The 27,261-nt window shown below is 38.9% G+C and overlaps 1 protein-coding gene across 1 annotated transcript in view; it reads left to right on the forward strand.

Moving 5' to 3' along the window:
• OPRM1 (opioid receptor mu 1) overlaps positions 1-9,643 on the forward strand; it is a gene marked incomplete at both ends in the record, with an annotated part of 53,023 nt that extends 43,380 nt beyond the window's left edge. Inside the window, one exon of the mRNA XM_082669212.1 lies at positions 9,605-9,643. Coding sequence (XP_082525338.1) covers positions 9,605-9,643 — 39 coding nt within the window. The remainder of the gene's footprint in view (positions 1-9,604) is intronic.
• Between the last annotated feature and the right edge of the window lie 17,618 nt (positions 9,644-27,261).

The raw sequence follows: 27,261 nt of genomic DNA on the forward strand, positions 1-27,261 counted from the left end.
TAAAAAATTGTAATAGTACTTTTCAAAACGTGAATGGCATTCCTGATACATATCCAAAAGATTATAATACCAGCTTTCAAGACCCCATGTGAGTTTGGTCATCCCCATTGCCAATGATGTATGCAGAAGGAATGCATATCTGGCAATGTAAATATTAACCATACCTGGGTGGGAGATTAGTATGAATTTAATTTAGTGCTTGTTGCTTCACTGTGAATCAAAGGAAATGAACAACTTTTTCTTTCTATAACACCTGCCTTATTAGGAACACATGCAAATAACTAGCCTGATAAATTAGTTCCATGTAATTACAAATATCAAATAAATATAAGCTGAAAGTTTCACTATAATTTAAAATAATGGCCCCCTTGGTCCAAGAATGAGAATGAATATGTAGAAAAAGAATTTGTCTGTGTAGAGTGCAGTATTTATTAGGAAGGAAGAAAGGAAGGAAGGGAGAGAAAAAAGCTGACACAGAATATATTTTGTGTTGGAAATTAGTCACATTCTTCCTACTATTCTGTTTTCCATATAGACAACAGAAATTCAGGGATACTGGAAATCTACAAAATCTATCAAGCCCTACTTATTTCCTTTTTTTCCTACATACATTATCAAATCTTCATAAAGATTAAAAAATACTATATATAAGATATATATATGATCCAGAGTCCCATATGATATGTCTAAGTCCCTTAAAGCACAAGAAATGAATAAAATTTTTCTTGTGATAAAATAGGTACCTCTAAGACATCTGATATGAAAGCAAAAAAGTAAAGCCTATGGAAATTGACATTAATAAATAAGAATATCTTAAGAAAAGTCAAATTACTAAAAATAAACTTAACAATGAGAAAATTCAGTGAATAGTGGATGTGAAATAGAATATGGCCATTCTATGTTTCACAATGCAATCACCAACTTAATCCATCCCATAATTTAACAACTTAGCAAAAATATCTCACTCTTGTTGTTCTTTCTTTTTCTCTGACATGTCAGCTAACATGTTCTTATACTCAGAAATCCTCAAATATAGTTACATGTGAGCTCATTCAAATTCAAAACATCAACTTTTAAAAAGTGCTGTCTTCGAGATACTCTTTGGAAACAGACGAGATACATGCCACTCCTAGAACCTTAAAATGCTGCAGATAGAGGCTTGCAGAATGGCTAGTATGCCCTTTAACAACTGAAGATTTTTCTGGTTATTTCAGAAATTCAGTGGAACAAATAACCTTTCAAATGGCTACACTGTAAGTAAATATCAACATCTAAATCCCAATAATGCGATTGGATTTATCAAGAAGATGAAAAATATTCACAGTTCTAGAATATTGGAACTGAAAAAGTATATAGATCATCTAATCCAAACCGCCTGATGTTATAAATGGAGAAATTGTAGGCCAGAAATGTATTTTTTTATTGTATGCTTTTTTCCAAATATAAAATATATAATTGTGAGAGTCTTTTCAAATACCTAGTTTCCAAATAGAGTTTTTAAAAATTGTGACTAAAGAAAAAGATAGATAATTATATTTTATGTAAACTCTACTATGTGTAAATTTAATTTAGAATACCAGCAGATAAAGGGAAACTTTATAATTAAATAAGAATAGCAAATATAATATAAAATCTTAAATATAATATAATATAAATATAATATAAAATCTTAAAAATTTAGATGACTCATTTATTTGGCCAGATCCTACCATTGACCAGATGAATTTCCCTGTGGAATTTCCTGAGACTGTCTATATTTCAATGTCCTTACATGTAAGAATGGTCGTAACTATAGTGTCTAACAGTTATTTTGATGTGAATGTGATGCATAATTAGCCATGTAAAATACATAGCACAGTGCCAGGAAACTGGCTAGTAATACTAGTGTAAGCCACTTAGTGAGGTTTTACTGTTTTCACCTCCTCTATTCTCTTTCCCCCAAGAAGTTGAATTATAGCTCTTGTAATGAAAAGTTTAAAGGAATGAACTAATGCTGCTAAAAGGGATCGTAAAGTTGGTCTATCCCAACATTTCTCAACCTTGGCTCTAGTGACATTTTGGGCCAGATAATTCTCTGTTGTGAGGGGATGCACATTGCAGGATATCTAGCAGCATCCCTGTCTTCTACCCACTAGACGCCAGTATCACCCACCCATCCCCAGTTGTGACAGCCAAAATGTCTCCAGACATTGCCCCCCCCCCCCGAGGAAAACAATCAGTTGAAAACCATTAGCGTAAATATCAGTTGAGAACCACTGATCTAAGCTGACCAATGATGTTTAATAGATGAAGAAACATCAAGGTCCAAATTAGTCATGTCCTTAAAGCACCACCTGAGAGTTGGAACTAGACCCCAGGTATTCTGACTTTAGACTAGATCTCCTCTGAAATATCACACTGATTTCTCAAACAAAGCTTTAGTCTGCACTGCTAACCAGTTGCAAAGAATAAGACTCAGTATTAATGGAAGACAAGAGAAAGCAAAATTCTTCAACGCTGATTTTATTTCAAGCTTCTCTTTCAGAGAAACGATCTTCAGCCTGAAACATTATTAAGAAAGAATTGAAGACCAGTAAAGGTGAAGATATTGTTAGAGAACATTCAGAAATGAACTCGAATCTCTTGGAGATCTTAAAACACTAAGAGAACTTGTAAATGAAACACAATTAATGAAACACAAATCATAACTTCAAAGGCAAAGGAGTTATGAAAACTACAAAGACCACGTAGCTTTGTGCTAATTGTTTTAAGAACCTAGATCAGATTATTAAAGTGTATTTTGAGAGCACTTAGAAAGGAAGCAGTAACCTCTAGGAGGTGAGATAAGTTCTCAAGAATTAGTTACAAGACAAATTTTATTTTCTTAGAGGACAGAGAAATCAGGTACCCCAGTATCAATAGTGTTTTTGACAAGAGATTTGACAAACACTTGTTAATTTCTACACTTCTATCCTATATTGAATTATGATCTGAATATAATGGTACAGCTTTGATTCCCACCTGAAGGGTCCCAATCAATGGAGAAATGCTCAATAACCTATGATCAGGTAAGGAGTCAAACATACTAGAAGAGCGAGAAAAAACTAAAACTATAGTAGTTACTAGAAGAAAAACTTTAGTCCAAAAATTCAATTATAGAAAGATAGAATGTGAGTGATAACAGATGTGCAAAAAGTCATAAAGATTTTATTTCATGAACCAACAATATGATATAGGCCATATCAACTCTTGGAATTATAGATAATCACATCAATAGAATTTTGGTTTCTAGAACCAAAGAAATATTAGCATCACTCTAATAGACAACACACTTCAGGAATGAAATAAGCAAAATAGATTGTGTTCAGAGATGAACAACCAAGAAGGCAAAAGGAGTTAAAATTCCTTAATATGACAAATGGTTGAAATAAGTGCCCATGGTTACCTGGGAAATAGAAGGCTCAAACGGCACAAGATAGTTGTCTTCATATACTTAAAGGGATGTGAGCAGGGAATTGGACTTACCAATACGACTCCAATAATTAAAGCCAACAGGTGGAAGCTACAGGGAAAGGGATTGCAATACAACCAAAGAAAGGCTTTTCTAAGCTTTGAGACACTAGGATTCCCTTGTCACTGGAAGTCTTGAATGTCCAAACATCAGCATTTTGCCTACATAAAAGGGGATGTTACAAGAACTCAAGTGTTAAGATTTGATGTTTAGGGAATCAGAACAAGTGACTCTTTCATAAGTTTTTTTAGTTTTTTACAAGTTCCACTGAGTTCCTATAGAAAGTGCTAATATGTGGTCCGTTAAAAAATAGCTTTTAGACAAATGTTCAGAAACGTTGCATATCTTATTTTGGTCATGGGGACTGATACTTGGATTAGCATTTTAAAGGCTTTGAAAAGCCCTATTGGTATTCGTGTGTGTGTGTGTGTGTGTGTGTGTGTGTGTGTGTGTGTGTGTGCTGCATTTAGTCCTGTATATATACTTGCATCTAGTCCTTTAAGCTAAAGTTCTCAAATTTATCTGAGCACCGTCTCAGTTTTTCAAGAGACACGTTGTAACATCTCACAGAATGGTTTCCGCTAAGCATTTCAAAAAGCCCACTGTAGATCATTAGTCCCAGTTATGGACAAATCTGTTCCAAATCCAATGCTTTACTAGAATAAATGGCAATGTCCCATAATTTCAGGCATTAACCAGGGTTCTAAAATTGATTATCAATCTCTTATTCTCACTCATTCAAAATATATGGCCTAAATACAAACAAGATATTGAAACTTCATATCTCTGAGAATAGAACAGACTGTGTTTTGTTTGGGTTTTCACTTTTGTTTGGCTGTGTTTTGAAGCCTGTCACTTTCTGGTTACAATCCTAAAGGAGGAAATCTTTTAAAAGTGATCAATTGTCAACTGTGAGAAGCGTGCCAAAGGCTAACTAATTACAATCTTTCTTGTGAAAGAATGCAAGATAGAAGCCAAGCCACCTGGGTTCTGGTGCCAGGCTGCTGATAACCAGCTGTGTGGACTTGGCATCCCATGCTAATGACTGCCAAGGGGATCTCTTCATAAGCAGGACTTTCCCAGCTTCTGTCGACGGCCAGTGAATTAGGGCTCATTTCTGGGCTTGATTAATTACCCCTATTCAGAGTCTGGGGGCTAGCTTCTCGTAGTAAACAACAAAAGTAACCACCAAAGCTTCCTTTTGTGAAAGAACTTATTATATTGAACAAAAAATTCATATTAAAAGCAGAAGGAAGCATATGGCATATTGAGTCTGGATCCTTTGAACTAGCAGATTATTCCACCTCTCCTTGAATTCTCCTTCACTGAAGTGTGACCCCTTGTTATACTCTAGATCCCAATATGTTTGATTCCGGCAATGGAACTTGGAAGAAGGGATGAGTTCTCCATTATTTAGGTATATGGAGACCTTTACCTATGAGTCATCCACTCCCAAAGTTTTTTTTGTGTGGCTCTGTTATTATGGCTTCTGTAATGAATGGGAATTTGAAGTCTATTACTGGCTGAAACACTAATCAGCTTCAGAGGGACCCAAGTCTGGTACTGGCTTCAACTGTAACTTTGGATGGCATCACAAATAGGACAGAGAAAATAGAAGTGGAAGAGAGTGCTGCAAAGAGCAAAAATAAAAATATTAAATGGGCTTTTCTCAACGGATACTCTTGGGCCTGTCACTTCCCCTCTCAAGACCTCTATTTCCTCCCATAGATTAATGAAATTGGAAAAGGCAATCTTTTAAACTCCTTCCAGGGATAGGAAGCACATGTCAATCATTGTATGGATAGAGATTAAAAGTGCTTTAAAGAAGCTTCAGTTTGAACCTTAAAGCTTTTCAAAACTTTATTTTTCAAAATAGGTTAAAAAATAGCCCAAGTGGATTTACTAGTTGGCTTTCTGGAAAAAATAACAGTTTAAGAAGCTCTTGAAAAAACTGGAAAGCTGATGGTAGATGAAAATATTTTATCTATGTCAAATGTTAAATTTACTGAATCTCTAATGGTACTGTGGTACTGTCAGGAAAGAAGCCCAGTCTTAGAAAATGGCAGGGAGTAGCAAGTTTCCAAAAGAGTTATCTCAGCCACTAAACAGTTCAGCTTGTTATGACTCTCTGGGTGCCAAAAATAGACAATGTGACCCAGTGGTTCAGAGAAAACAGTTTATTACAGCACAGCAAACAGTAGGAGCGTCAACACAGGAGTGCTGGTTCCCTTGCCCCCATGTCCCATGGAGTGACACAATAGACCCTGATTGTCACTATGCACACAGTTGATCGCACCACACCTGACAAGCCCAGAGCTAGCGCTTAACCACCCTTTGTAGCAAGCAGTGAACAAAGCAATCTTCCTCCCGTAAGAGCAAGGAATCGCACATTGGTCCTACTGTGGTCCTTATGTGATTTGGCAGTAAAGGGTCTTCCTTGACTCTGTGGCTATAGAAAGTACTTGGAGTCAGAAGATAGTAAGGCCTTGCAGCTCAGCTCAGTCAGCAAGAATGTACAGGGATGCCTGATGAGCTGCCTCCCACGGTAATGCACCTGTCAGCTCCACTTATTCTTGGCTCAATTCAATTTTCCTAGGATTACGCCGCCCCATCAGCAATTTGGATTAGACATACTGATAGAGGCTAGGACCCAATCTGTCTCATTTATCTCAATAAATATGTGATTAGGGTTATTGTCCATAGGATCCCTATCGACAGGATCAGGTCAACCTGCACTTTTGACCTCAGCCATGTACTTCCAGACCACAGACTGAATTCATTAAGTCCCAGAGAGGGCTGACAGGTCTTACTGCAGATACTCATGTAGCTTTTTTCTCATGATGTGCATGGATTGCACCACGATATTGTTATTGATAGCATGGATGCCAACACAACAGGTGTGGTTGGCAACCATACTTATCAGAATGTAGTCAAAGGCCAATCAGTGACTCAGTTACAGTCAGGGAGTTTAGCCTGGCCTGTTGCTTTCCTATGGCCTATTCCACCTCATTGGCTATGGTAGCTAAAGTCAAGGGTGAGTGCCTGGCCTATCTCTAGAAAGTGGACTCTGATGCCAGGGAACAGTACTCACACTACTGTATGACGCAGGGATTCATGTATCCTTTGGGTAGCACAGTCTTCTTTATTTGAGGGCCTATCGAAAAGAATGTAATCCAAGGAGTGGTGTCATTGCTGATAATTGCAGGGTGTCAAAGAGGCACTAATCCTCCTGTCCCCACGCCTAGTAGAGAGATAGCCTGTAGCACTCTCTCTCCCGTGTAACAAACATATAACTGAAGGGGGCAGGTTATTCCAATTCTAGACTTGTTGCTGAACGTGATTCGGATCACAATTACATTGATCTGGAGAACCTATAGGAGCAGGGTCACCAAATAGTTGTGGCCTTGATAGCCACACATGGCATGACCCAAGGGCAGTCAGGTATCAGGAGAAGCTTAAGAATTGGTATGAGCTTAAATGAAACAAGATTGCCTCTATCTGTGTGTGTTTGTACACATACAAGGTTTTCACATTTAGGAGCTGCATTAGGCATAGCGCAAGACCAGCCAAACCCACATGAGTTCCTCTGACCTCACAGCACACAGACCGGGGTGATAAACCCCGCAGTAGGTCAGTGCGGCAATCAGAGCTGTTTCGTGTCCAGTGGACCACATGATTGCTTTGCCAGTCTGCGGGGCTGGAATCTGGAGACAGAGAGAGCATTCATCATTTCCCCCTCCCAGCAACACCAAAGCCTAAGATATTCCTGCCGCAGCTGAAGTGGGGAATGGTGCCAGGAAGGCTCCTAGGGATACCCCTCATGGAGGCTGCCTCCTCTTACAGAAATCTGTGGTTCAGAAAGCTCCAGGGCTGGGCTGCTCTTGCAGTGCCTCCAGTGCCGCATGCTTAGGTCCTCAGGCAAATTTGACAGATTATATGACGAACCTGCAGACAACTAAACGCGTACATAGACAAGGCACACATTGTCTCCAATGGCTGGACAGTGAAATGAAGTGCTGAGCTATGTTTCTGGTAATGGGGAGTCATAGCGCAAAGAATATTTTCTTTATTGCCTCTGGAAGCCACTTTCGAGTCATAGCCCACCCAAGATTTTGACAGCCGAGGTGCTCCATTCACCCTCTAAGAGCATAACCTTCCTCACTCCTCCGTCAGCTCTGGGTCTAACAGTTGCTCCGTCTGTTGATTGAAATGCCCCTGGGCTGGCTTCTTTCCCTCTCACTAAGGGTCTATAAGTTGGTGTTCACTGTAGGGACATATCGACCTCTGGATGTTCCCGGTTGTGACTTAAGACTGAATGCATTTGTGCTTTCCTCCATGGCGGGGCCTGGGGTGCTCTCCTGGTTCCCTAGTCCACAGGAGAGCAAGCAGCAACCATGACACCACTTGGGAAGCTGCTTAGATTTTTTCCCTCACTGCTCAGCCTCCATCCATCAACTCAACTCATGTTTAACAACAGGTAGGACAGGGTGGACCATTCGCTCCCTGTCTCTGCACCACATGGGCCAGAACATTTGCCACTAGCTCCCAAGGAGTTTCTTCACCTCCTCAAATCTCATCCATGAGCCCTTGTCTTTTCTCTTTCAAAAAGTCATCATCCATCTTGACACACTGTTTGTTGTACAGTTTGGGAAGCATCTCATCCTCTTAGAAGATGACAAGATAACGAGACTCCAAAGGAGTTGACTGAGCAAGCAAACAGGTTGTCTTGCCACAAGTCCATAGGGGCCCAAAGTAGATAAAAATACTTAGGGGCACAGTGAGCTGTAGAAGCTTTAGCTTGGTAGGTTCTCCCTGCTCCCAAGTCCCACGGGGTGATGCGATGGGACCAGATGGTGGCTGCACACACAATGGGTTGAGTCACAGTCAAGGAACCCATAGCTAAAATCTCAGTCCCTTTGGCAGCAAGCAATAAACCAACCTCCCAGGAGTAAGCAGTCCACAGTGATCAATGCTATGGTCACCTTGACCTACTTAATCGTCTAAGTTACCATCGTAGGAACTGTTCAGGGTCAGACACTGGTTAGCCTTACAGTTTGGCACAATCAGCAAGGATGAGCAGGGGCATCCAGGGCTCATACTGCCTCTTCCACAGCGATCACATAGTGATCGCTGTATCCCTTATTCTTAGGAAATGTATATTGAAATATTGAGGGATCAGTTTAGCATCAAATGGTTCAATAAGATAATGCGTGTGTGTGTGTGTGTGTGTCTTTGTGTCAGTTTGGAAGGAGAAAAAAAGAAGAGAAAGCAAATGGTATAGTGAAAGGGGTACAATCTTAACAGTAGGTGAATCTGGGTAAAGGGTACACGTGTGTTCTTTGTACCGTTCTAATTCTTACACTTTTCCTGAAGTTTGAAAGTTACCAAAATGAAGTTAAAGGAAAACAATTCTCATCCCTTTACACTTACTATACAAACACCTCCTTTCTTCTCAACAAAAATGTTAAAAACCAGGACACAGCAATTATCTGTTAATTATAAAATTTGTTTCATGTTCATAATCCTCCTCCCTTATTTGAAAATATCAAGCCATAATTTTGTGTGGGAACAAATGTCCCATTTTTGCTCAACAGATATGCTAGCTTTACAGTGGAGGTGGGGATGGGGAAATCTCTGAACTTCAAATCAGTTGCTTCAGAAAAAAGAATCCACTGATTTGGAGAATTGGGTGAAATATAAAATTTCTTTACCTAGAAATAAAGAATGTAAACAGTACTACAAAAAGAGATGTTGCTTTTCTTTTGAAAGTTTGGTCAAATCATGAACAATTTGAAGACAAGGAGGGAAGAGAGTCAAGGACAGAGGGAAACAGAGTTTGGGTTAAAATATATTTTTTCAAGAACCCATCAATAACATCTCTTTCATGACTAGTGTATAATTCCTATTCATTTGTGTGTACAAATGCAATAGCATATTCATAATGACCCAGGAGATTAAATAACGTCTTGATATTTAGGAAAAACTCTGAAAGTTGCAGGTGAAAGTATACATGAAGGTTCTCAATATAATTCTGCCACATAGAAGATGCCCAGTAAATGTGCACTGCAACCTTATCTGAAACATTCACTGTCTTTGCTCTTTCTCGACTTTCAGCTAGAAAATCTGGAAGCAGAAACCGCTCCACTACCCTAACTGGGTCTCATGCCACTCAGACCCTCACTGAGCTTAGAAGCCACCATCTATGTGGAAGCAGGTCACTGCAAGAATGTTGGAAAGCTCTGGTTTCCTAGGAAAGTGCCTGCTCTGAGTCATCAAAACTCTTTCCTCGCTGGCCACTCCATTCTGCACATGAGAGGGACAACCAAACTAAATCAAGCACTAGGAAGGAAAGAACCAAACCACACTGAGTTTGCTTGCGTACATAATCACAAGGAAGATGCCCAAAGGGACCGAAACGTGCTGTGGTATGTGCATTGAGGTTACCATCGCAGATGGCCCTTCTGCATGTAATATTGCTTTCAAGCAAACATTTACAGTCTCATCAAAGAAAAACCATTAATTATTAAATTCACTGTAGTAACATGTAAAGTAAATGCTACCTCTGATCAAAGCAACTGATGTGGAATTCCAAGACTTTCCAGTCTTCTGTAAGAGAATACTTTGCTCTATTTTGACCTTTAATGTTAACCTTAAAATTATCTTCAGTTAAGACATAACTTCCACCTTCATGTCTTGTTTTGTATTTTTTTTAAAAAAAATAACATCTCTTACCTAGCTCCATTATTGCAAGGGAAGAAATTAACATGAAAGGTAATCTGAAACCCAGTAACGTGTCCGCTGCAGAAAGGTTGGTTCTTGTGCACTGTGAGTCCTTCCTGAGAGTCATAGTGGGAGATTTTCCACTCGTAGGCTTTCAGTGGTTTTCTCCCCAGTTTTAACTGTGCAGTTTCTTTGCTCCCATCCAAGTGTTCGAAAAGGTAATAGTGGGTCGATGAGCTCATCACTTTATCCCTGCAGGAAGTCAAGCACTAAAATGTACTCTTTATTTCTCAATAATTTCTCCTTACTACATGCTCCCTTTACATCGTATTTTCTTTTTTTAAAACTCTGCTCAGAATACTTATGCCTTTTGAATCAGCAAGATAAAATGACAGAAGTTATTTGTTGATTTTCAGAACAGTTTAAACTTTTTAAAAAAAATATGGATCCAGTCAGCTTAATCTCAAAATAGAAAGATTCAAATGACCGTGGAGAAAAATCGGTGATCTACTTTTCACTCCTCTGTAGTTACCTGGTCATGAAATGTTAACAATGACCCAAGAATATTTTCCTGATTATTATGTTTCTATAATGTCATCACCAATATGTTGGTCTTTTTGATCTTTGCTACATGTCAAGGTTTCCTTTGTAAAATGTCAGTCTTCTAAGTAGTTTCTCTAAGACAATTCGTCTCTTTGGTTTTCTTTGGCATGAAATACAGTTAGAGATTTGGCAATCACCCATTTTATTTGATCTATATCGACAAGCAAATTAGATGGCCCATGACCTAAAGCTCTCCACTTTGAACTTTTGTCTGCATTGATTAAATGAATCAAGTACACTGTAGTTTCCTTTGAAGACACAGTAGAAAACAGGGTGCCAGCTTCCCTTATAAGAATATTCCTGAATCTACAACCTGCCAGTAGTCTCAACCTTACAATCTGCGTTCATTCTTCAATCTAACAAGGCACAAATATGCACCAGATACACAAGGGCAATGTTTCAGGAAGACAGCTGTCGTGGATTGGAATAAATGAATTTACTATCTCAGATCCTATAGGTTGTCGTTATGCGGATCCAGCCCACATCTCTGTTGGATGAGAAAAAAAAACAAAACAAAGGATAAGTGTTTTAGTGTTTCCTTCTGATGAAGTCTTATATTTGCCTCTAACAATCACCATTTCTCAAATATAATGTCCCAGAATGGATATGCATTATTTTTAATTTTTTTACATTTCCTGATCAAAATAATTAAAACCAGGACTGTGAAAAGATTTAGAAAGTCAAATAAATGCATTTGTTTATATACATTATATACATATATACACTACTAGAGCCTCCACAAGTAAAAGGGGTGATTCAAACGAAGCACAATAAGGGAGAATGAAATATTTGTATATAAGTCATTGGGGAGGAAAGTTCTTATTTTTAATGGGCCATAATAACATGAGTTTTCTCAAGGGATTACATAGTACAGCTTTCTGCTTATAAGGCTGTTTCTCAATGATCATTATTTCTGCCTAATGACCAGCTCTTAGTTAAGACATTCTAAAGTGAATAATACAGTAGTGTGTTTTTTATATTTTTCATTCAAAATCATTTTTTTATTTTCATGGAAACATTTCTCCTGTTCTTTTTTTTTTACATTTTTATTGGCGTATAGTTGATTTATAATGTTGTGTTAGTTTCAGGTGTACAGCAAAGTGAATCAGTTATACATGTACATATAACTACTCCTTTTTATCGTAAATTTGCTAGAACTACATTACAATTCCGTGGCAAATAGAGAAGTAACAGCCCGGACTCGGTTGGATGAGCTAAAGCTTCTTATGAAATCAAGATTAAGAAAATGTAATGTTCTGCTTTGTTCTTTTATTCTTTTATTTCACCCTTGTCCTTATGCATGGAATTTCTTCCTCATTGGGCATTTCAGTAATGCCGACTCTAGATACGAAATGGAAGTTTTGCTTCTTTACCTGATTTCTTGCTGTGGAATTTCTCACCTCTAGTATATAGTGGCCTTTCCTCTTTGGTCTCTACCTTCACTGTTATTTTGCTCCGGCATCCTTCTCTCCCTGGAGGGAGGTGAGGCTCAGCTGGAGCAAAAGTGAGTCACCAGGACTTTACTGCCAATACCCCTACTCAGGGGAGGGGCTCCTCGGAAGGGGATTTGATCACACGTTTGTTTTAAACTTTTGCTGTAATATTCTGGATCCACCCCAACAATCTGATGATGTCAAATAAAAGAGTTTAGTGGCGAAGCTAAAAGGTTGAGCTTCAAGGTCATCAAGATCCATGTCTGAAAACATATTGTGGCATTTTTTGGCTTCTGGCCTTGAGCAACGTATTTCAGCCCTTTTACCTTCAGCCTTCTCTTAAAAGTAAGGCCTTTGGTAGCATCCTTATGGGGTTATGGTCAGGATCAAGTGAGGTCATGTATATAAAAATCTAGACCTACCATGTAGCAAATGCTCCCTATGTGGAATGAAAATTATAAATGAAAACTATCCATGTAAAAAAAAAAAGAGAGAGAGAGAGAGAGTAACTTGGTGAATTCATTGGGAATCACCTCTAACCACCTTTGGCACAAAACCCTGAGAGGGACCTCTTTTAAGAAAACAGGAAGCACCTCAAGCAGAATTTCCTGTGATAGAAGAGCATCCCAACTGTGCCATCAGAAGAACAAGACTCTTAGCTTGGCCACTTGAAATACTTCTCAACATTGAAATAGACAGTTGGCAGTTTTAAAATAAAGTCATCGAAAAAACAGCTTTGAGTTGGTAAGAGAATATTCATTTCCTTAGATAATATGACATGTTTTGCTAAAACTGATACCCATTCACTTGCAAATTTCATTATTGAAAAAGCACACTTAGCTTATTTAATATTACCCCCCAAAAAAGATGCTAATAAAGTTCTATTTTCAGCGTTATCACAGCGGACCTTTTATGTCTCAAGATACAGGCAAAAGTTGAAATTCAGAAGCACAGATTCTAAACCTAGTAGAGAAATGTAACTAAGGTACAAAGAAAGTACCTCTGAAAAGATTCTCTCTGACCACATTTATTACAAAGACCCCAAATCTTTCAAAGTCCTTACTTAAGTCAGGTATATATTTTTTTGAATTTTATTTTATTCATTTTTTTATACAGCAGGTTCTTGTTAGTCATCAATTTTATACACATCAGTGTACACATGTCAATCCCAATCGCCCAGTTCATCCCACCACCACTCCCACCCACGGCCGCTTTCCCCCCTTGGTGTCCATACGTTTGTTCTCTACATCTGTGTCTCAATTTCTGCCCTGCGAGCCGGTTCATCTGTACCATTTTTCTAGGTTCCACATATATGTGTTAATATACGATGTTTGTTTTTCCCTTTCTGACTTACTTCACTCAGTATGACAGTCTCTAGATCAATCCACATCTCTACAAATGACCCAATTTCGTTCTTTTTTATGTCTGAGTAATATTCCATTGTATATATGTACCACATCTTCTTTATCCATTCATCTGTCAGTGGGCATTTAGGTTGCTTCCATGACCTGGCTATTGTGAATAGTGCTGCAGTGAACATTGGGGTGCATGTATCTTTTTGAATTATGGTTTTCTCTGGGTACATGCCCAGTAGTGGGATTGCTGGATCATATGGTAATTCTATTTTTAGTTTTTGAAGGAACCTCTCTACTGTTCTCCATAGTGGCTGTATCATTTTCATTCCCACCAACAGTTCAAGAGGGTTCCCTTTTCTCCACACCCTCTCCAGCATTTGTTGTTTGTAGATTTTCTGATGATGCCCATTCTAACTGGTGTGAGGTGATACCTCATTGTAGTTTTGATTTGCATTTCTCTAATAATTAGTGGTGTTGAGCAGCTTTTCACGTGTTTCTTGGCCATCTGTATGTCTTCTTTGGAGAAATATCTATTTAGGACTTCTACCCATTTTTTTATTGGACTGTTTGTTTTTTTAATATTGAGCTACATGAGCTGTTTATATATTTTGGAGATTAATTCTTTGCCCGTTGATTCGTTTGCAAATATTTTCTCCCATTTTGAGGGTTGCCTTTTCGTCTTGTTTATGGTTTCCTTTGCTGTGCAAAACCTTTGAAGTTCATTAGGTTCCATTTGTTTATTTTTGTTTCTATTTCCATTACTCTAGGAGGTGGGTCAAAAAAGATCTTGCTGTGATTTATGTCAAAGAGTGTTCTTCCTATGTTTTCCTCTAAGAGTTTTATAGTGTCCGGTCTTACATTTAGTTCTCTAATCCATTTTGAGTTTATTTTTGTGTATGGTGTTAGGGCGTGTTCTAATTTCATTCTTTTACATGTAGCTGGCCAGTTTTCCCAGCACCACTTATTGAAGAGACTGTCTTTTCTCCAACCTATATCCTTGCCTCGTTTGTCATAGATTAGTTGACCATAGATGGGTGTGTTTATCTCTGGGCTTTCTATCCTGTTCCATTGATCTATATTTCTGTTTTTGTGCAAGTACCATATTGTCTTGATTACTGTAGCTTTGTAGTATAGTCTGATGTCAGGGAGTCTAATTCCTCTAGCTCCGTTTTTTTCCCTCAAGACTGCTTTGTATATTCGGGGTCTTTTGTGTCTCCATACAAATTTTAAGATTTTTTGTTCTAGTTCCGTAAAAAAATGCATTGGTAATTTGATAGGGATTGCATTGAATCTGTAGATTGCTTTGGGTAGTATAGTCATTTTCACAATATTGATTCTTCCAATCCAAGAACATGGTATATCTCTCCATCTGTTGGTATCATCTTTAATTTCTTTCATCAGTGTCTTATAGTGTTCTGCATACAGGTCTTTTGTCTCCCTAGGTAGGTTTATTCCTAGGTATTTTATTCTTTTTGTTGCAATGGTAAATGGGAGTGTTTCCTTAATTTCTCTTTCAGATTTTTCATCATTAGTGTATAGGAATGCAAGAGATTTCTGTGCATTAATTTTGTATTCTGCATCTTTACCAAATTCATTGATTAGCTCTAGTAGTTTTCTGGTGGCATCGTTAGGATTCTCTATATATAGTATCATGTCATCTGCAAACAGTGACAGTTTTACTTCTTCTTTTCCAATTTGTATTCCTTTTATTTCTTTTTCTTCTCTGATTGCCATGGCTAGGACTTCCAAAATTATGTTGAATAATAGTGGTGAGAGTGGACATCCTTGTTTTGTTCCTGATCTTAGAGGAAATGCTTTCAGTTTTTCACCATTGAGAATGATGTTTGCTGTGGGTTTGATGTATATGGCTTTTATTAAGTAAAGTATATTTATATGTTCAAAAGTGAAAATAAGATCCTCTTGATAAAGCTTGGACTAAATGTTTCATTCAAAATGCATGGAAATGATAAGATGTCTGCTGCATCTCATTTAATAGAAGTAATCAGTTTATACAGACCTCTTCTCTGTATACTGGCAATTACCAAGATGAGGTGGCCCACAGGTGACTTTTCCAGCTTCAGCCATGAATACTGCAGGAGGTGATATTATCCCTTGGGGTTTTCCAAGCTCTGCAGTGTTCTAGCCAGAGCAGACTTAGGATAGGACATGGTAGCCTCAGCTTCTTGGCTTCTTTACTGACCACATATGTCTCTGCTATGGCTGTGCAACTGCAGAAGTTGGTCATAATCAAAAACACTATCCTCTTCATAGGCTATCCACCAACAGGAAATGAGTGCCTTTAGGGATCCTTACTGCCATTATAGAAGCAACAAAATTCTTGCCTAGATTCTCAACATAATTCTTTTTTCAAGAGCCATATTGTTTGGGTTAGGCAGGAGATGGGAACAAGCATGAATCTTCATCAATGTCTTGGCCTAACCACTGCATTTTCCCTGGTGTGAGATGCTTCTGGATTCGTAGTCACAGAACACGGCATCCAGATTATACTTAAGACCACTGTCGTTAGTTGCAGGAAAACAAGCTCAGGGCTCCCACTGATTCTGTATTATGGTGAGTTGTATAATTATTTCATTATATATTACAATGTAATATTAATAGAAATAAAGTGCACAATAAATGTAATGCACTTGAATCATCCTGAAACCATCCCTTCCCCCCACCCCGGTCCGTGGAAAAATTGTCTTCCACGAAACCGGTCCCTGGTGCCAAAAAGTTGGGGACCGCTGCTATAGCATCTATCAGACCAGAAGCAAGACCTACTGAAACCACATCTGAGTGCAGACAGCTACACTAGATAGTTTTACAGCTCTGTGTTTCTGGAAAACCTCTGCACTTGTGGCAATAGCACAAACAGCCCTATGTTAGTGTAAAAATTTCCCAGTGTTAATCATAGCAGGTCCCAATTTTTCAACGGAAGCATAAATATGTTTATATTTTTCAGATAGTATGTCTTCTTCAGTTTTGGCTTTGAAAGAATGGTTCTTGACACATGAGTTACAAGTATATATCTTATGAAAGGAGATACAGTTTTCACAGTAACTAAATTTGCCTCTGTCTGTACATCTCAATGATTGCACTTCTCATGATTTTCTGTCACTCAAATCTACCTCATGAATCAAATATGCTTTGCTTTTCACCCCACAGTCATGTGCATGAAGTCTAGATCAGTGCAATCAAAAAAGGGGGTGCCTATTACTTATGTTCGAACTAATAGTATCCCATTCTTAGCAAGTCTTTATAGACTTACATTGTCTATAAAGGAAAATGCATATTTTTTTAATGGTTTCAGAGAAGGAACACAGGGGTCCTTTTGGAGACAGTGAGAAAAATTCACCTTAGTATTGTCACATGCCCTGTAATAAGAATGTTTAGCAGCAAAAAATCTCCTGGGACAAGGTGGTTTTAAACATTATCTGCAAGTTCCTTCTTCTTACCTTGCAATTTGATTTTTAAAAGAACCTAAATCTTGAGAACAGGCTATCATATTTGTTGTCAAATCTCTTTAAAAAATTTTCTGTTGTTTTACTTAAAATACATAAATGTCTTATTTAATTAGCATTACCCACTAATGTTAGAAATTTTTCAATGAATCAACAGGATTACAAAACACCAAATGGAAATGAGAGGAGAAGTAGTCCAAGCTGAGGGAGATATAAGAAGGGGATAGGAGAGAATAAAGGAGGCAACTCTTTTCCTAAGAGTCTGGGTGAAACTGAGCATACTCACTTACACTGGACAACATGACTGAGCTTCATAAATTTAACACATTCTATAGTTTTCCTGGCAGAGTAGTACATGTGACTTTTCTCTTGCTGTGGTCAAGATATCATGCTCTGATGTCCTGACCACGTGCATATTGTTGTCTAAGCTTTCTGACAACCAGAGACTTCCAAAAGAGAAGAGTTCCCATTTATAAAGTGAATTTGAATAAAATGATCAGTTAGGTGTTTCAGAATGCCTGCTCCTCATTTGTTGACCCTTGGAGACTTTTTTGTTAGTTGGCTGGTTAGCTAGATGGTTAGGGGGTTTTTGCTGCTGCTGTTCAGGTCTCTCTGGAATGCTTGTCACCACACAGATACATACTCCTCTATTCTCTCTACTGAATGGATTTCCCTATGCAATGACCAGTGTAGGAGGTCAGCATCACAGGAATAAAGTGGAAAATTGCAATTACCTTTGCTGATGGCTTGACATCACAGAGGAGCCACCTACATCCATTTCACCAAACAATGGCCCCCTCCTCTACATAATTTTGATTTTAGAACTAGTCAGAATTCAATCTCCAATATCCTATCTAGCACAGGAAACCCATCTTCTGAATCTCTTCTGCATCTCTGCAGGTGATTCCTATCGCCTGCTCCGGGGCCTCCACAGGGGTCCATTCAGAAACAGAAAAATAAAAATGTCTTCCTGTTACTCTCTTTGGCTGTGAGACAATTTGTTCCCATCTGCCCCCAGGCTCACCTAGCACTCTGACTCAGCTGGAAGCCGCTACCGATCACTGCTGTATTAACTAATTTGCTTTATGGAAATTCATGGCCCGTATTTCTCAAGGGAATGGAAAAACCAGTAGACCTCCTACCAGCTGGGTACTTTCCGTACAAGCTCCTGCATCTACATAAATTAAGTTGAAATAAATTATTTCCAGGGTTTACAAATTCAATATTGCAAATAGTAGAACCTGGCAGATGTTCTCAGGATCCCCTTGCTACCTGTGAACCAATCACATAACTTCTACGTGGACTGGGGAAAAATAACAACAGTAAGAAAAACTTGGGTTTACATGAAAAACTGACCAATGATTTTGTTTGTTTGTTTGTTTTAATAAACTCCATCCATTTACTAGCGGGGGTTGGTGGGGGGGAAGTAAACCCTGATTACATGATTCCTTTTTCACTTTTATTATGAAATCCTTCCTTCTCCAAGAAGGCACTAAATCTTATCATAACCATTTCACATACCAATTTCAGTAGGAAATTGGGAGATCAATTTGGTTAGTTTTCTTATTGATTCTGAAGATCTTTGAAGCAATTCTGCCAGTTGCTTTCTAACTGGTTGGTTTCTCACTTAGAGACAAGTGAACACTGAGCAATTAAAGACACCATGAGAAAAAAAAAAAAAAAAAGGCTGCCTTATACATCCCGCAGAGCTGAGGGAGAAGAGAGGGGAATGCCTGTAACAGCCATGCTATCTCTGACATAAATTGGAAAACCGGAAGTGTTTCCTCTAGCTCTGTTTTTGCGTAGCACACAGATATCTTTGTAAATAATAGGAAATTAATGTTAGGTTGGATCTATAAACTAAGTCAATTTGACTCTGTTATGTTAAAAGAGCATAGTTTCAGCCTGTATCCGTATTTTAAAGTATTTGAAATCTAAGAAGTTCATGTCAACATGATATAATATTGGAGACGTCCACATACAAATATTATTTGAATTTGAGTGCCCCTGTTTGAGAAAATGCCTAATGGAAAAACTAAAACATCAATCATACTTTTAGATTGTATTTTATTTCTTGTAAGAATATCCACATACATTTGAAAGATAGTCCTACGTATATTCTCAAACATATTTATTTAGTTCATGGCCTGATAACATGTGACTCCCTAACTGTTAGGAATAGCTCTGCAGCCTCTCGAGGATCAGAGAACCCTGTGATTTTTTAAGTGACTAGTTTGGATGAAGTTTCTGTTATCAATCAGGTACTTTACAGTATAACTACAGTATAACCTTTAAAATAGCTATCATTGGCACACACACACCAATACACACCCCATAGCAAAATGAAGCCTTGGAAATTATATGGTAATTGTAATCAAAATAGAAAGCAATTAATAAAATGAAATTTATCGAAAATGTAGCTCCTCATTTGAAAGTCTAGATTCAATAAACTACTTGTAAACTTAAAATGAAAATTAGAAAATGCTTTCAACTACACATTCTCTATTTAAATCTTAAGTTGAACTTTAAATGATGCTATGGTCTCCACCCAAACCATCAATTTCAATGAAAAGCTTGAATGGTCATCAATTCTGAATCCATAAAATTCAATGCTGCTGTTTATAATTTAATACTCCCACCATAAAAAATTTCTGCTCTATGAATATCAGAATATAAATTCCCATTAATTTAATGAGAAACAAATTAGGAATATTGGCATATATATTTTCCATTATATGTCCCATTAAATGTGAATATATATCTCATATAAGTGGAATATATATATTTATATAAACTTACCTATATATTTATATTGGCATATAAATTCCCATTAGTTTAATGGGAATTAAAGAAGAAATGCCAGTTTCCACTAACTCATCCTTCCCTTCGTAAAACATTTTCTGAAACTTTTCATCTACTGACGTAATTCTGGAAACTTAAAATAACAAGTTTCTTGTTTTCATTTTGTTCTGTTAAATGAAAAAAAGAAACCACTTTGCAAGTGGTGCTTTAAAAGAAAAAAGAAATTGAAAAATCTGCTCTATCAAATGGAGAAAAAAGACAAGTTTAAAAAAGGTCTGAATCAATATTAGGTGCTCTGTCACTTGTTATTAAATTTTTTGTAACATTATTGAGACATTTTTGCTTTCTAAAGGTAATTTCCATTAGAAAAGAGAAGATGTGCTGTATGTTTTCAATTACATTTGAAATTCAGGTAACTAAAAACATTTAGTTTATAAAGGTAACCATAATGTTTCTGTGGGGAAAATATCATAAAGGAATATGTTTCATTAAATGAGATTCTCTGTAGTTGACTTAGTTCAAATATTTTTAAACAAGTCCTTGCCCACAAACTGCTTTTCTCCCCAGCAATAGAAATGGTAGCAGAATTGTTACCTCCTGTTTCTATAGCTTAAAGTCAAACCTAACATAAGCAATCAACTCAATGCATGGATCCCATTCAAGTGGCTCCCATCCAGGGTCTGAGAGAAGAGCAGAATTGATCATTTTCCTTGAAAGTATTGGGAGTAAAAGAAAAGAAACAGATCTGCTGTTCTGCCTATGGATTCAGCTTTCCTGCAGCAATTAATATTCTAAAGAGCAAGTAGAAGAAATGCCAACTAGTAACATAAAAAGGCAGTCTAGAATAGCTCATGTTTTACAGATTTTTGTATCCAAGTAATGAAATCATAACCACATCTTTTTGTTTTTTTGCTATACGCCGGCCTCTCACTGTTGTGGCCTCTCCCGTTGCGGAGCACAGGCTCCAGACCCACAGGCCCAGTGGCCATGGCTCACGGGCCCAGCCGCTCCACGGCACGTGGGATCTTCCTGGACCGGGGCACGAACCCGTGTCCCCTGCATCGGCAGGCAGACTCTCAACCACTGCCCCCCAGGGAAGCCCATAACCACATCTTTTGAAACATACCATGAAATCCATAAATTTAACAATGAATACAACATGCTTCCTGTATTTATTTTTCAGATCTTCCTCCCGTATCTGTCTTCATCACAATAAGACAAAAGTATTGCCTGGTATCTGTACTTCACCTATGTGCCCCTGCCAGGAAAATAGAGACATATAAATATATTGTTGGTTACGGTAACACACACAAGAGAATGTTTTAAAAATATACAGCATTCTTTTCATTTTGATGGTCTGGTAGTTTTTCTTTAGCTTTTTGTCTATGTTTTGGTTTTAATTAGTGTGTTAGTCCCATCAGAATGTCCTTTTCACTGTTGAAAAACAAATATTTTCACTTACAGTAAAGACCAAGCTATCATTTAATGCACATTTCCGAGTAGGATAGGATGATCAGCTGTAGCTTTCAAAAGAATGAGCTGTCAAATCACAATGGTCTCATATGCAGATCAAAATGTTGACCCGTACATCAAACTGAGCATATCGCTAAATTAATTTTACATTATTCCTATCTGACAGTTTAAGATAGTTGTGTGTAAAAACATAAACTTTTGCATTGTATTACTCTTGTGACGGAATATATATACATTTTGGTCTATATTGTGATTTTTTTGCATGTAATGTGTGATGATATATATGACCAATAAAGAAAACCTGATAGTAACAGAAATCTAGAATTTCCTCTTGTCTTTCTCATTCACACATAATAACTGGCCTGTTTAAAAAGAATATTCTCCAGGTAAATGTTCCAATGTACGTAAAGAGCCTAAGAATCAGACTAACAGATGACTTTGACACTGAATAAGCACTTAGAAATGAGTGAAAGAAGTGGGCTTTTTCTCTTCACGAATTACTTCTATTTTTAGAACTAAAGTGTCCCTAATCTTAACTTCATGACTCCTTCAGCTAGAACTGCCAACCAAACTGTACAAAGAGGAAAAAAAATCCTCTGCTGTAAAGTCCATAGTTGAAAATAAACAAAGTTTCTTTCACTTCTAGTCCATTTTTTGAAATGAATTCAATGTCTTAAGCAATGAAATTCTTTACAAGAAACAAGAAGTTCAACAGGGTGAAATTTAAAGCATACTTTAATTTGTTAGGTATGATCTTTTGAATGTAGAAGCAATCTTGACATGAAAACACTTTATGGTAAGAAAAAAGTATTTCAAAATAACATTGGATCACTCCAGATTATATATTAAAAAAGAGTTGTAGGGCTTCCCTGATGGCGCAGTGGTTGAGAGTCCGCCTGCCGATGCAGGGGACACGGGTTCGTGCCCCGGTCCGGGAAGATCCCACATGCCGTGGAGCAGCTGGGCCCGTGGGCCATGGCCGCTGAGCCTGCGCGTCCGGAGCCTGTGCTCCGCAACGGGAGAGGCCACAACGGTGAGAGGCCCACGTACCGCAAAAATTAAAAATAAAATAAAATAAAATAAAGAGTTGTAAACCTGAACATTTTGAAAAGAAAAACCTGTGTCCAAATCCCAATATGTGCAAACATCTTCTCTGCATAGCATGACCAGATACAACTTCTTCATTCACAACTCTGTTCTCTGCTGAACACCTCTGAATGGTGTTCTATTACCTAACAATTAAAGTCCAATCCCTTTGCATGACATCCAAGGGACTTCATACTCTGTGTGAATATACCACAATTTATTCATCCCTTCACTTATTGATGGACAGTCAGGTTGTTTCCAGTCTGAGACTATCATAAACAATACTAGTATATACATATCTTTTGGTGCACATATATCAATATATGCATTTCTCCTGGGTACGTACCTGGGGATGGAATTATTTGGTAAATGAACACCAAATGGTTTTCTCAGGTGACTTCACAAATTTACTCTCCCTCGAGCAGTGTGTGAGAGAGTTCCACTGCTACACAACCTTGCCAATGTTTCATTTTGTCAGCTTTTAACAAATGTATTTATTAATTTATTTATATGTATTAAATGAAGAAGGAACAGTAGGCACAGTATTCATTGTTGTTTCCATATGGACATCCAATTGGTCCACCACCACTGACTGAAAAGACTATTTCCCCTCTGCACTGCAGCATACCTATGCTGTAATTCAGGTAACCTTATATGGGTGGGTCTGTTTATGTTTACTCTGGGCCATTGGTCTATTTTAGATACCATAACTTTACAATGATTCTTGATTATCTAATAGCATATGGCCTCCTTTGTTCTTCATCCTCAAGATTGACTTTGCTATTCTTGGCCCTTTAAGTTCCCATACAAATTTTTGAGACAGCTTGTTGATTTCTACAGAAAAGGCCAAAGGCATTTTGATTAATATAAAGTGTTGCCTACTGGAAATGGCTTATGACTGGGGCATAGGGTTTGAGAGCTGAATGATGGAAGAAGCTTTAACTTTGGCTAAAGCCAAATTTTAAGGGACTTGGATGTTATTTAAGAAATGTATACTTTATTAAGTCAGATGATTAGATTGGCATTTTTGAAAGATCACCAGGAAGCAGCATCGATACCCAACTCCATCCACCGAAATTCCCAGATGCCTACCTTGAAAGTAAGGTTATGTTCATACCCAGGTGCTGAGAACCCGAAAGCAGAGAAGTTGTTTCATGCCTAGTGGTGGCGGGGGAATGTCGTCCCCTTTTAGAGTAAACACAGCCAGCAATGTGCTCCTTTCCGATGCGCCAACATTCAGTCCAAATTTTGGTCTGAGAGGCAGGAGAGGCAGGCTACCCTCTCTGAACCACTTTATATCTGCATGGAAGACATGGAGTTCTCTGGGATGTTGAGATGATGAGAGCAGATACAATGGCTCTGGTACTTCAGCTGTGCCCAAATTACCCATCCTCTTCTCCACCCATCCCTTCCCCTTCATCTAACTCCCAGACTGAGGCAGGGAACATTCTCAGCACTAAAAGAGCTGGACATAATACATCCAGAAGCCACATTGTGTGCAGTAAAATGCACATAAAACAGCAACTCGTTAAAAGATATTCAACCATGACTCAGGTTTCTTCCCCTCCAACTTATTGACCCAGATAGCAGGAGCAGCCAGGCAGTCCTACAAAAGTACAGACAGTTCTCTCCCAGAAACTGCCTGTCTGAGCAGCTCATTTAAAAATTCATACGCATTTTTAGGACAAGAGTCAAAGGAAAACACTCTTTGAGAAGAGGAAATGGGAATAGTAGCTAAACCACTTATCAAAAATAGGTGGCAGGAACTATCTACCTAAATTAAATTTTATGTTGAAAAGAGAAGACCTCTGAGCTCTTCTTTATTTCCCACCCATCCCCTACGGGATCATGGGACTTCCAGGGGCAGTTTGATGGCAGACTGAACCTTAGATCATTTCTTTAGGTCAAATCTGTACTCCACCTCTTGACAAAGCTTTGTTCACTGTGTGTATCATGGAATTGATTGCAGATGCCTTTTGCAAAACCAAGATAGACCATAATAACTAGAAGTCTATGAGAACAGCTGTTTTCCCTTATCAAGTCTGTGTATCCATCCTAAGGGATATTGATAGCCTGAATCTTTGTCCGGATCTAAGGGAAACTTTAGTTCTCTTTTAATTTCTGTCTTCTCCCTTGACATCTGCAAATTTTCCACGTTAGAGCAGCTACCTGATGAATTTAATCCACCTCCATTTCCGTGTGTAGGACCGACAGACACACAGATGGACACCCGAGGGCCACTTGTAACCCTGACGTAAAGAGCTGCCAGGCTCGCAGAGCTGCACTTACCTATTTCTCTTTCTTGCTACGTTTTCTTGTTTGTTTCTTTGTGTTGACTTTGTCCCTGGCATAATTTTCCACTCTAAGTCAAACAAGTCTCCTACGTATTGTGTATGTTTAAAACGACAGAACTATTGGTTCTTCATTTGGAAAAAAAAAAAGATTCAATCTTTTATCACACACCCTTTTCAAACAAACGTCACAGACCTCTCCGTCGCACGATCGCTATTTTGGGTACCATCACCAGCTCTCGGCATCGTCCGACCAGCCGGCAGCCCAGTGATGCTGCGGTTCGCCCCCGCTCAAGCCAGGAGCAGCGGCTGGGATGGAGCAGAAGCTGCCTGTTAACGCCAGGGCCTTGGAAGCAGGCGCCCTCCGTCCGGGTAAGCATTGGAAACACCCAGCTTTGCAACAGGAAATGCTCCTCAACCTTTTAGAACCGAGTCCAGTACTAAGGCTGACGTCTCTCCTACAACAAATAAAAGCGAGAGGAAAGGAAACAAAGGTGAGAGAAGGAGAAGTAGGAGGCCCGCACGGCCTCAGCCCACGCTTCTCCGAAAGAAAGCCACTCACCTTTCCAGAGGGTTCTGCGGGTCAGAGCTGAGCAGCATGCAAACAGAAAGAGGGCTTTGGCCTTATTGTGAATTTTTACACGTCATTGTCATAACATTTATTTACGGGTAGTTATTTTGTTTTATTTTGTTTTGTTTTTGTTTCTGGCAGTACGCGGGCCTCTCACTGTTGCGGCCTCTCCCGTTGCGGAGCACAGGCTCCGGACGCGCAGGCTCAGCGGCCATGGCTCACGGGCCCAGCCGCTCCGCGGCACGTGGGATCCTCCCGGACCGGGGCACGAACCCACGTCCCCTGCATCGGCAGGCGGACTCTCAACCACTGCGCCACCAGGGAAGCCCCACGGGTGGTTATATTGGTATTTAATTTTTTGTTTAAAGAGAGGAAAAACCCGTGTTTTCCTAGTGGAATGAGACGGCTCAGAATGGAAGATTTAGGCAATTTTAAAACATTGATTAGTTCCCTAAAGACCAAATAGGATCAATCTGTTCTACGTGTTGTGTGTCAGTCCACGGCATGGAGCTGTCACAGTGCTATTGCAGATAATGCATATTAAAAATTATGACATTGAAATAAATAAATAAATTCTGTCTTCTCCCTAGTGACAGGCTCCATGGTGGCATAGGAAAGGCTTGGACCAGCCACAGTGCCCAATGTTTCTGAGCCACCTGGGCCTCATATCCAGGCCTCCAGTGCCTCTCAGCTTTGGCAGGGACACACGGATGCTCTAAGACGATGAAAGCAGTAGTTGGAGCCCCATTCAGACTCTTCCCATTGCACCCTGATACTGGAGCAGTGCCAAGCTTCCCCACTGAATCTAGACATGCCCTTTCTTAGAGGAAAATCAAAGCAGGTGTATTAAAAACACTGAGATAGAGGGAAAATTGAAAGAATTTAATATTCAATATTCCCTAAGGAAGAACCAATATAATCATAATAGAAAAATCCAAGCTCACTGGACTTTCTTTTTTTTAGTGTTGAGTATTTTCACTATTTTAATTTACATATGGAAGGTGGGGAACCACTATCTTTTGCATGTTTAGAACCTATAAAGACATAATTCAGTTCTGCCCATGCTGAAAGCCTGAGACATTACACCCAGCGAGACCTGGTTGGTCACATGGGAGTGACTGAATGAATTTGTTGGGACCTGGTTATCATAAAAGAGTGAGAAGCCATATCAAAGGGATCCTATGCACAATCTTACCTGTGTCACAACCTGTCACCAGTGCTGTTTTCCTGGGATCCTGCTTCTCCATCTCTCTGTCACCACTCCCCCCTGCCTTCCCCATTCCTGACTGCACCAGAGTTCCATTCTGAGGCTGAATATTTAATGTGAAAAATACTCTGCCCAAGGTAGAAGGACAGAAGTAGAAATGAGAGAAACCTCTATAGGAATTTACGACATTCGCCTATCCTGGACTCTTCTAGTAAAACAATGGTATCAAATTTCAGCTGAATAATGTAGAAAGAGATGCCACATATGTAGCCAAGTGATTCTGCAGACTAAGCTCATCTAAATCTCTCATGCTGACCTTTTGCTCCCTCTTTAGAATGGCTAGGGGACCTCATGTCCCACCTAAACCTTCAGCCACTCAGCTCCTTTCCTGAGTCCTCTTCCCCCACTGGCCCAGCATCCCCATAGACAGAGGCCAAGCCACATTCTGAAATGTAGGCACAACACAAAGGTACAGCTCCTTAGATTCCAATATGTGGGGAGTGCAATGAAAACCGCTACTGCTTTTTGGGATCCACCCACGCAATGTGGATGGAGTGAGCTTTGAAGGGGTTCCCACCTGTTCGCTCACGATAGGAAGGCAAAAGAGTGAGGCAAGCAGAGTAGTAGGTAGCTGCCCACACCTACCTGCTGAGAAAAGTCCCCACGACTAGTTGGGAATATAAAGGGCACTCATTTTAAAACTCTTATAATGATAATAAAGATATAATATGGATATCGTGAACATTCATCAAGTGCAAACTACAGTTGT

Source organism: Grampus griseus (assembly GCF_964374135.1).
Source record: "Grampus griseus genome assembly, chromosome: 13".
Taxonomy (NCBI): Eukaryota; Metazoa; Chordata; class Mammalia; order Artiodactyla; family Delphinidae; genus Grampus; species Grampus griseus.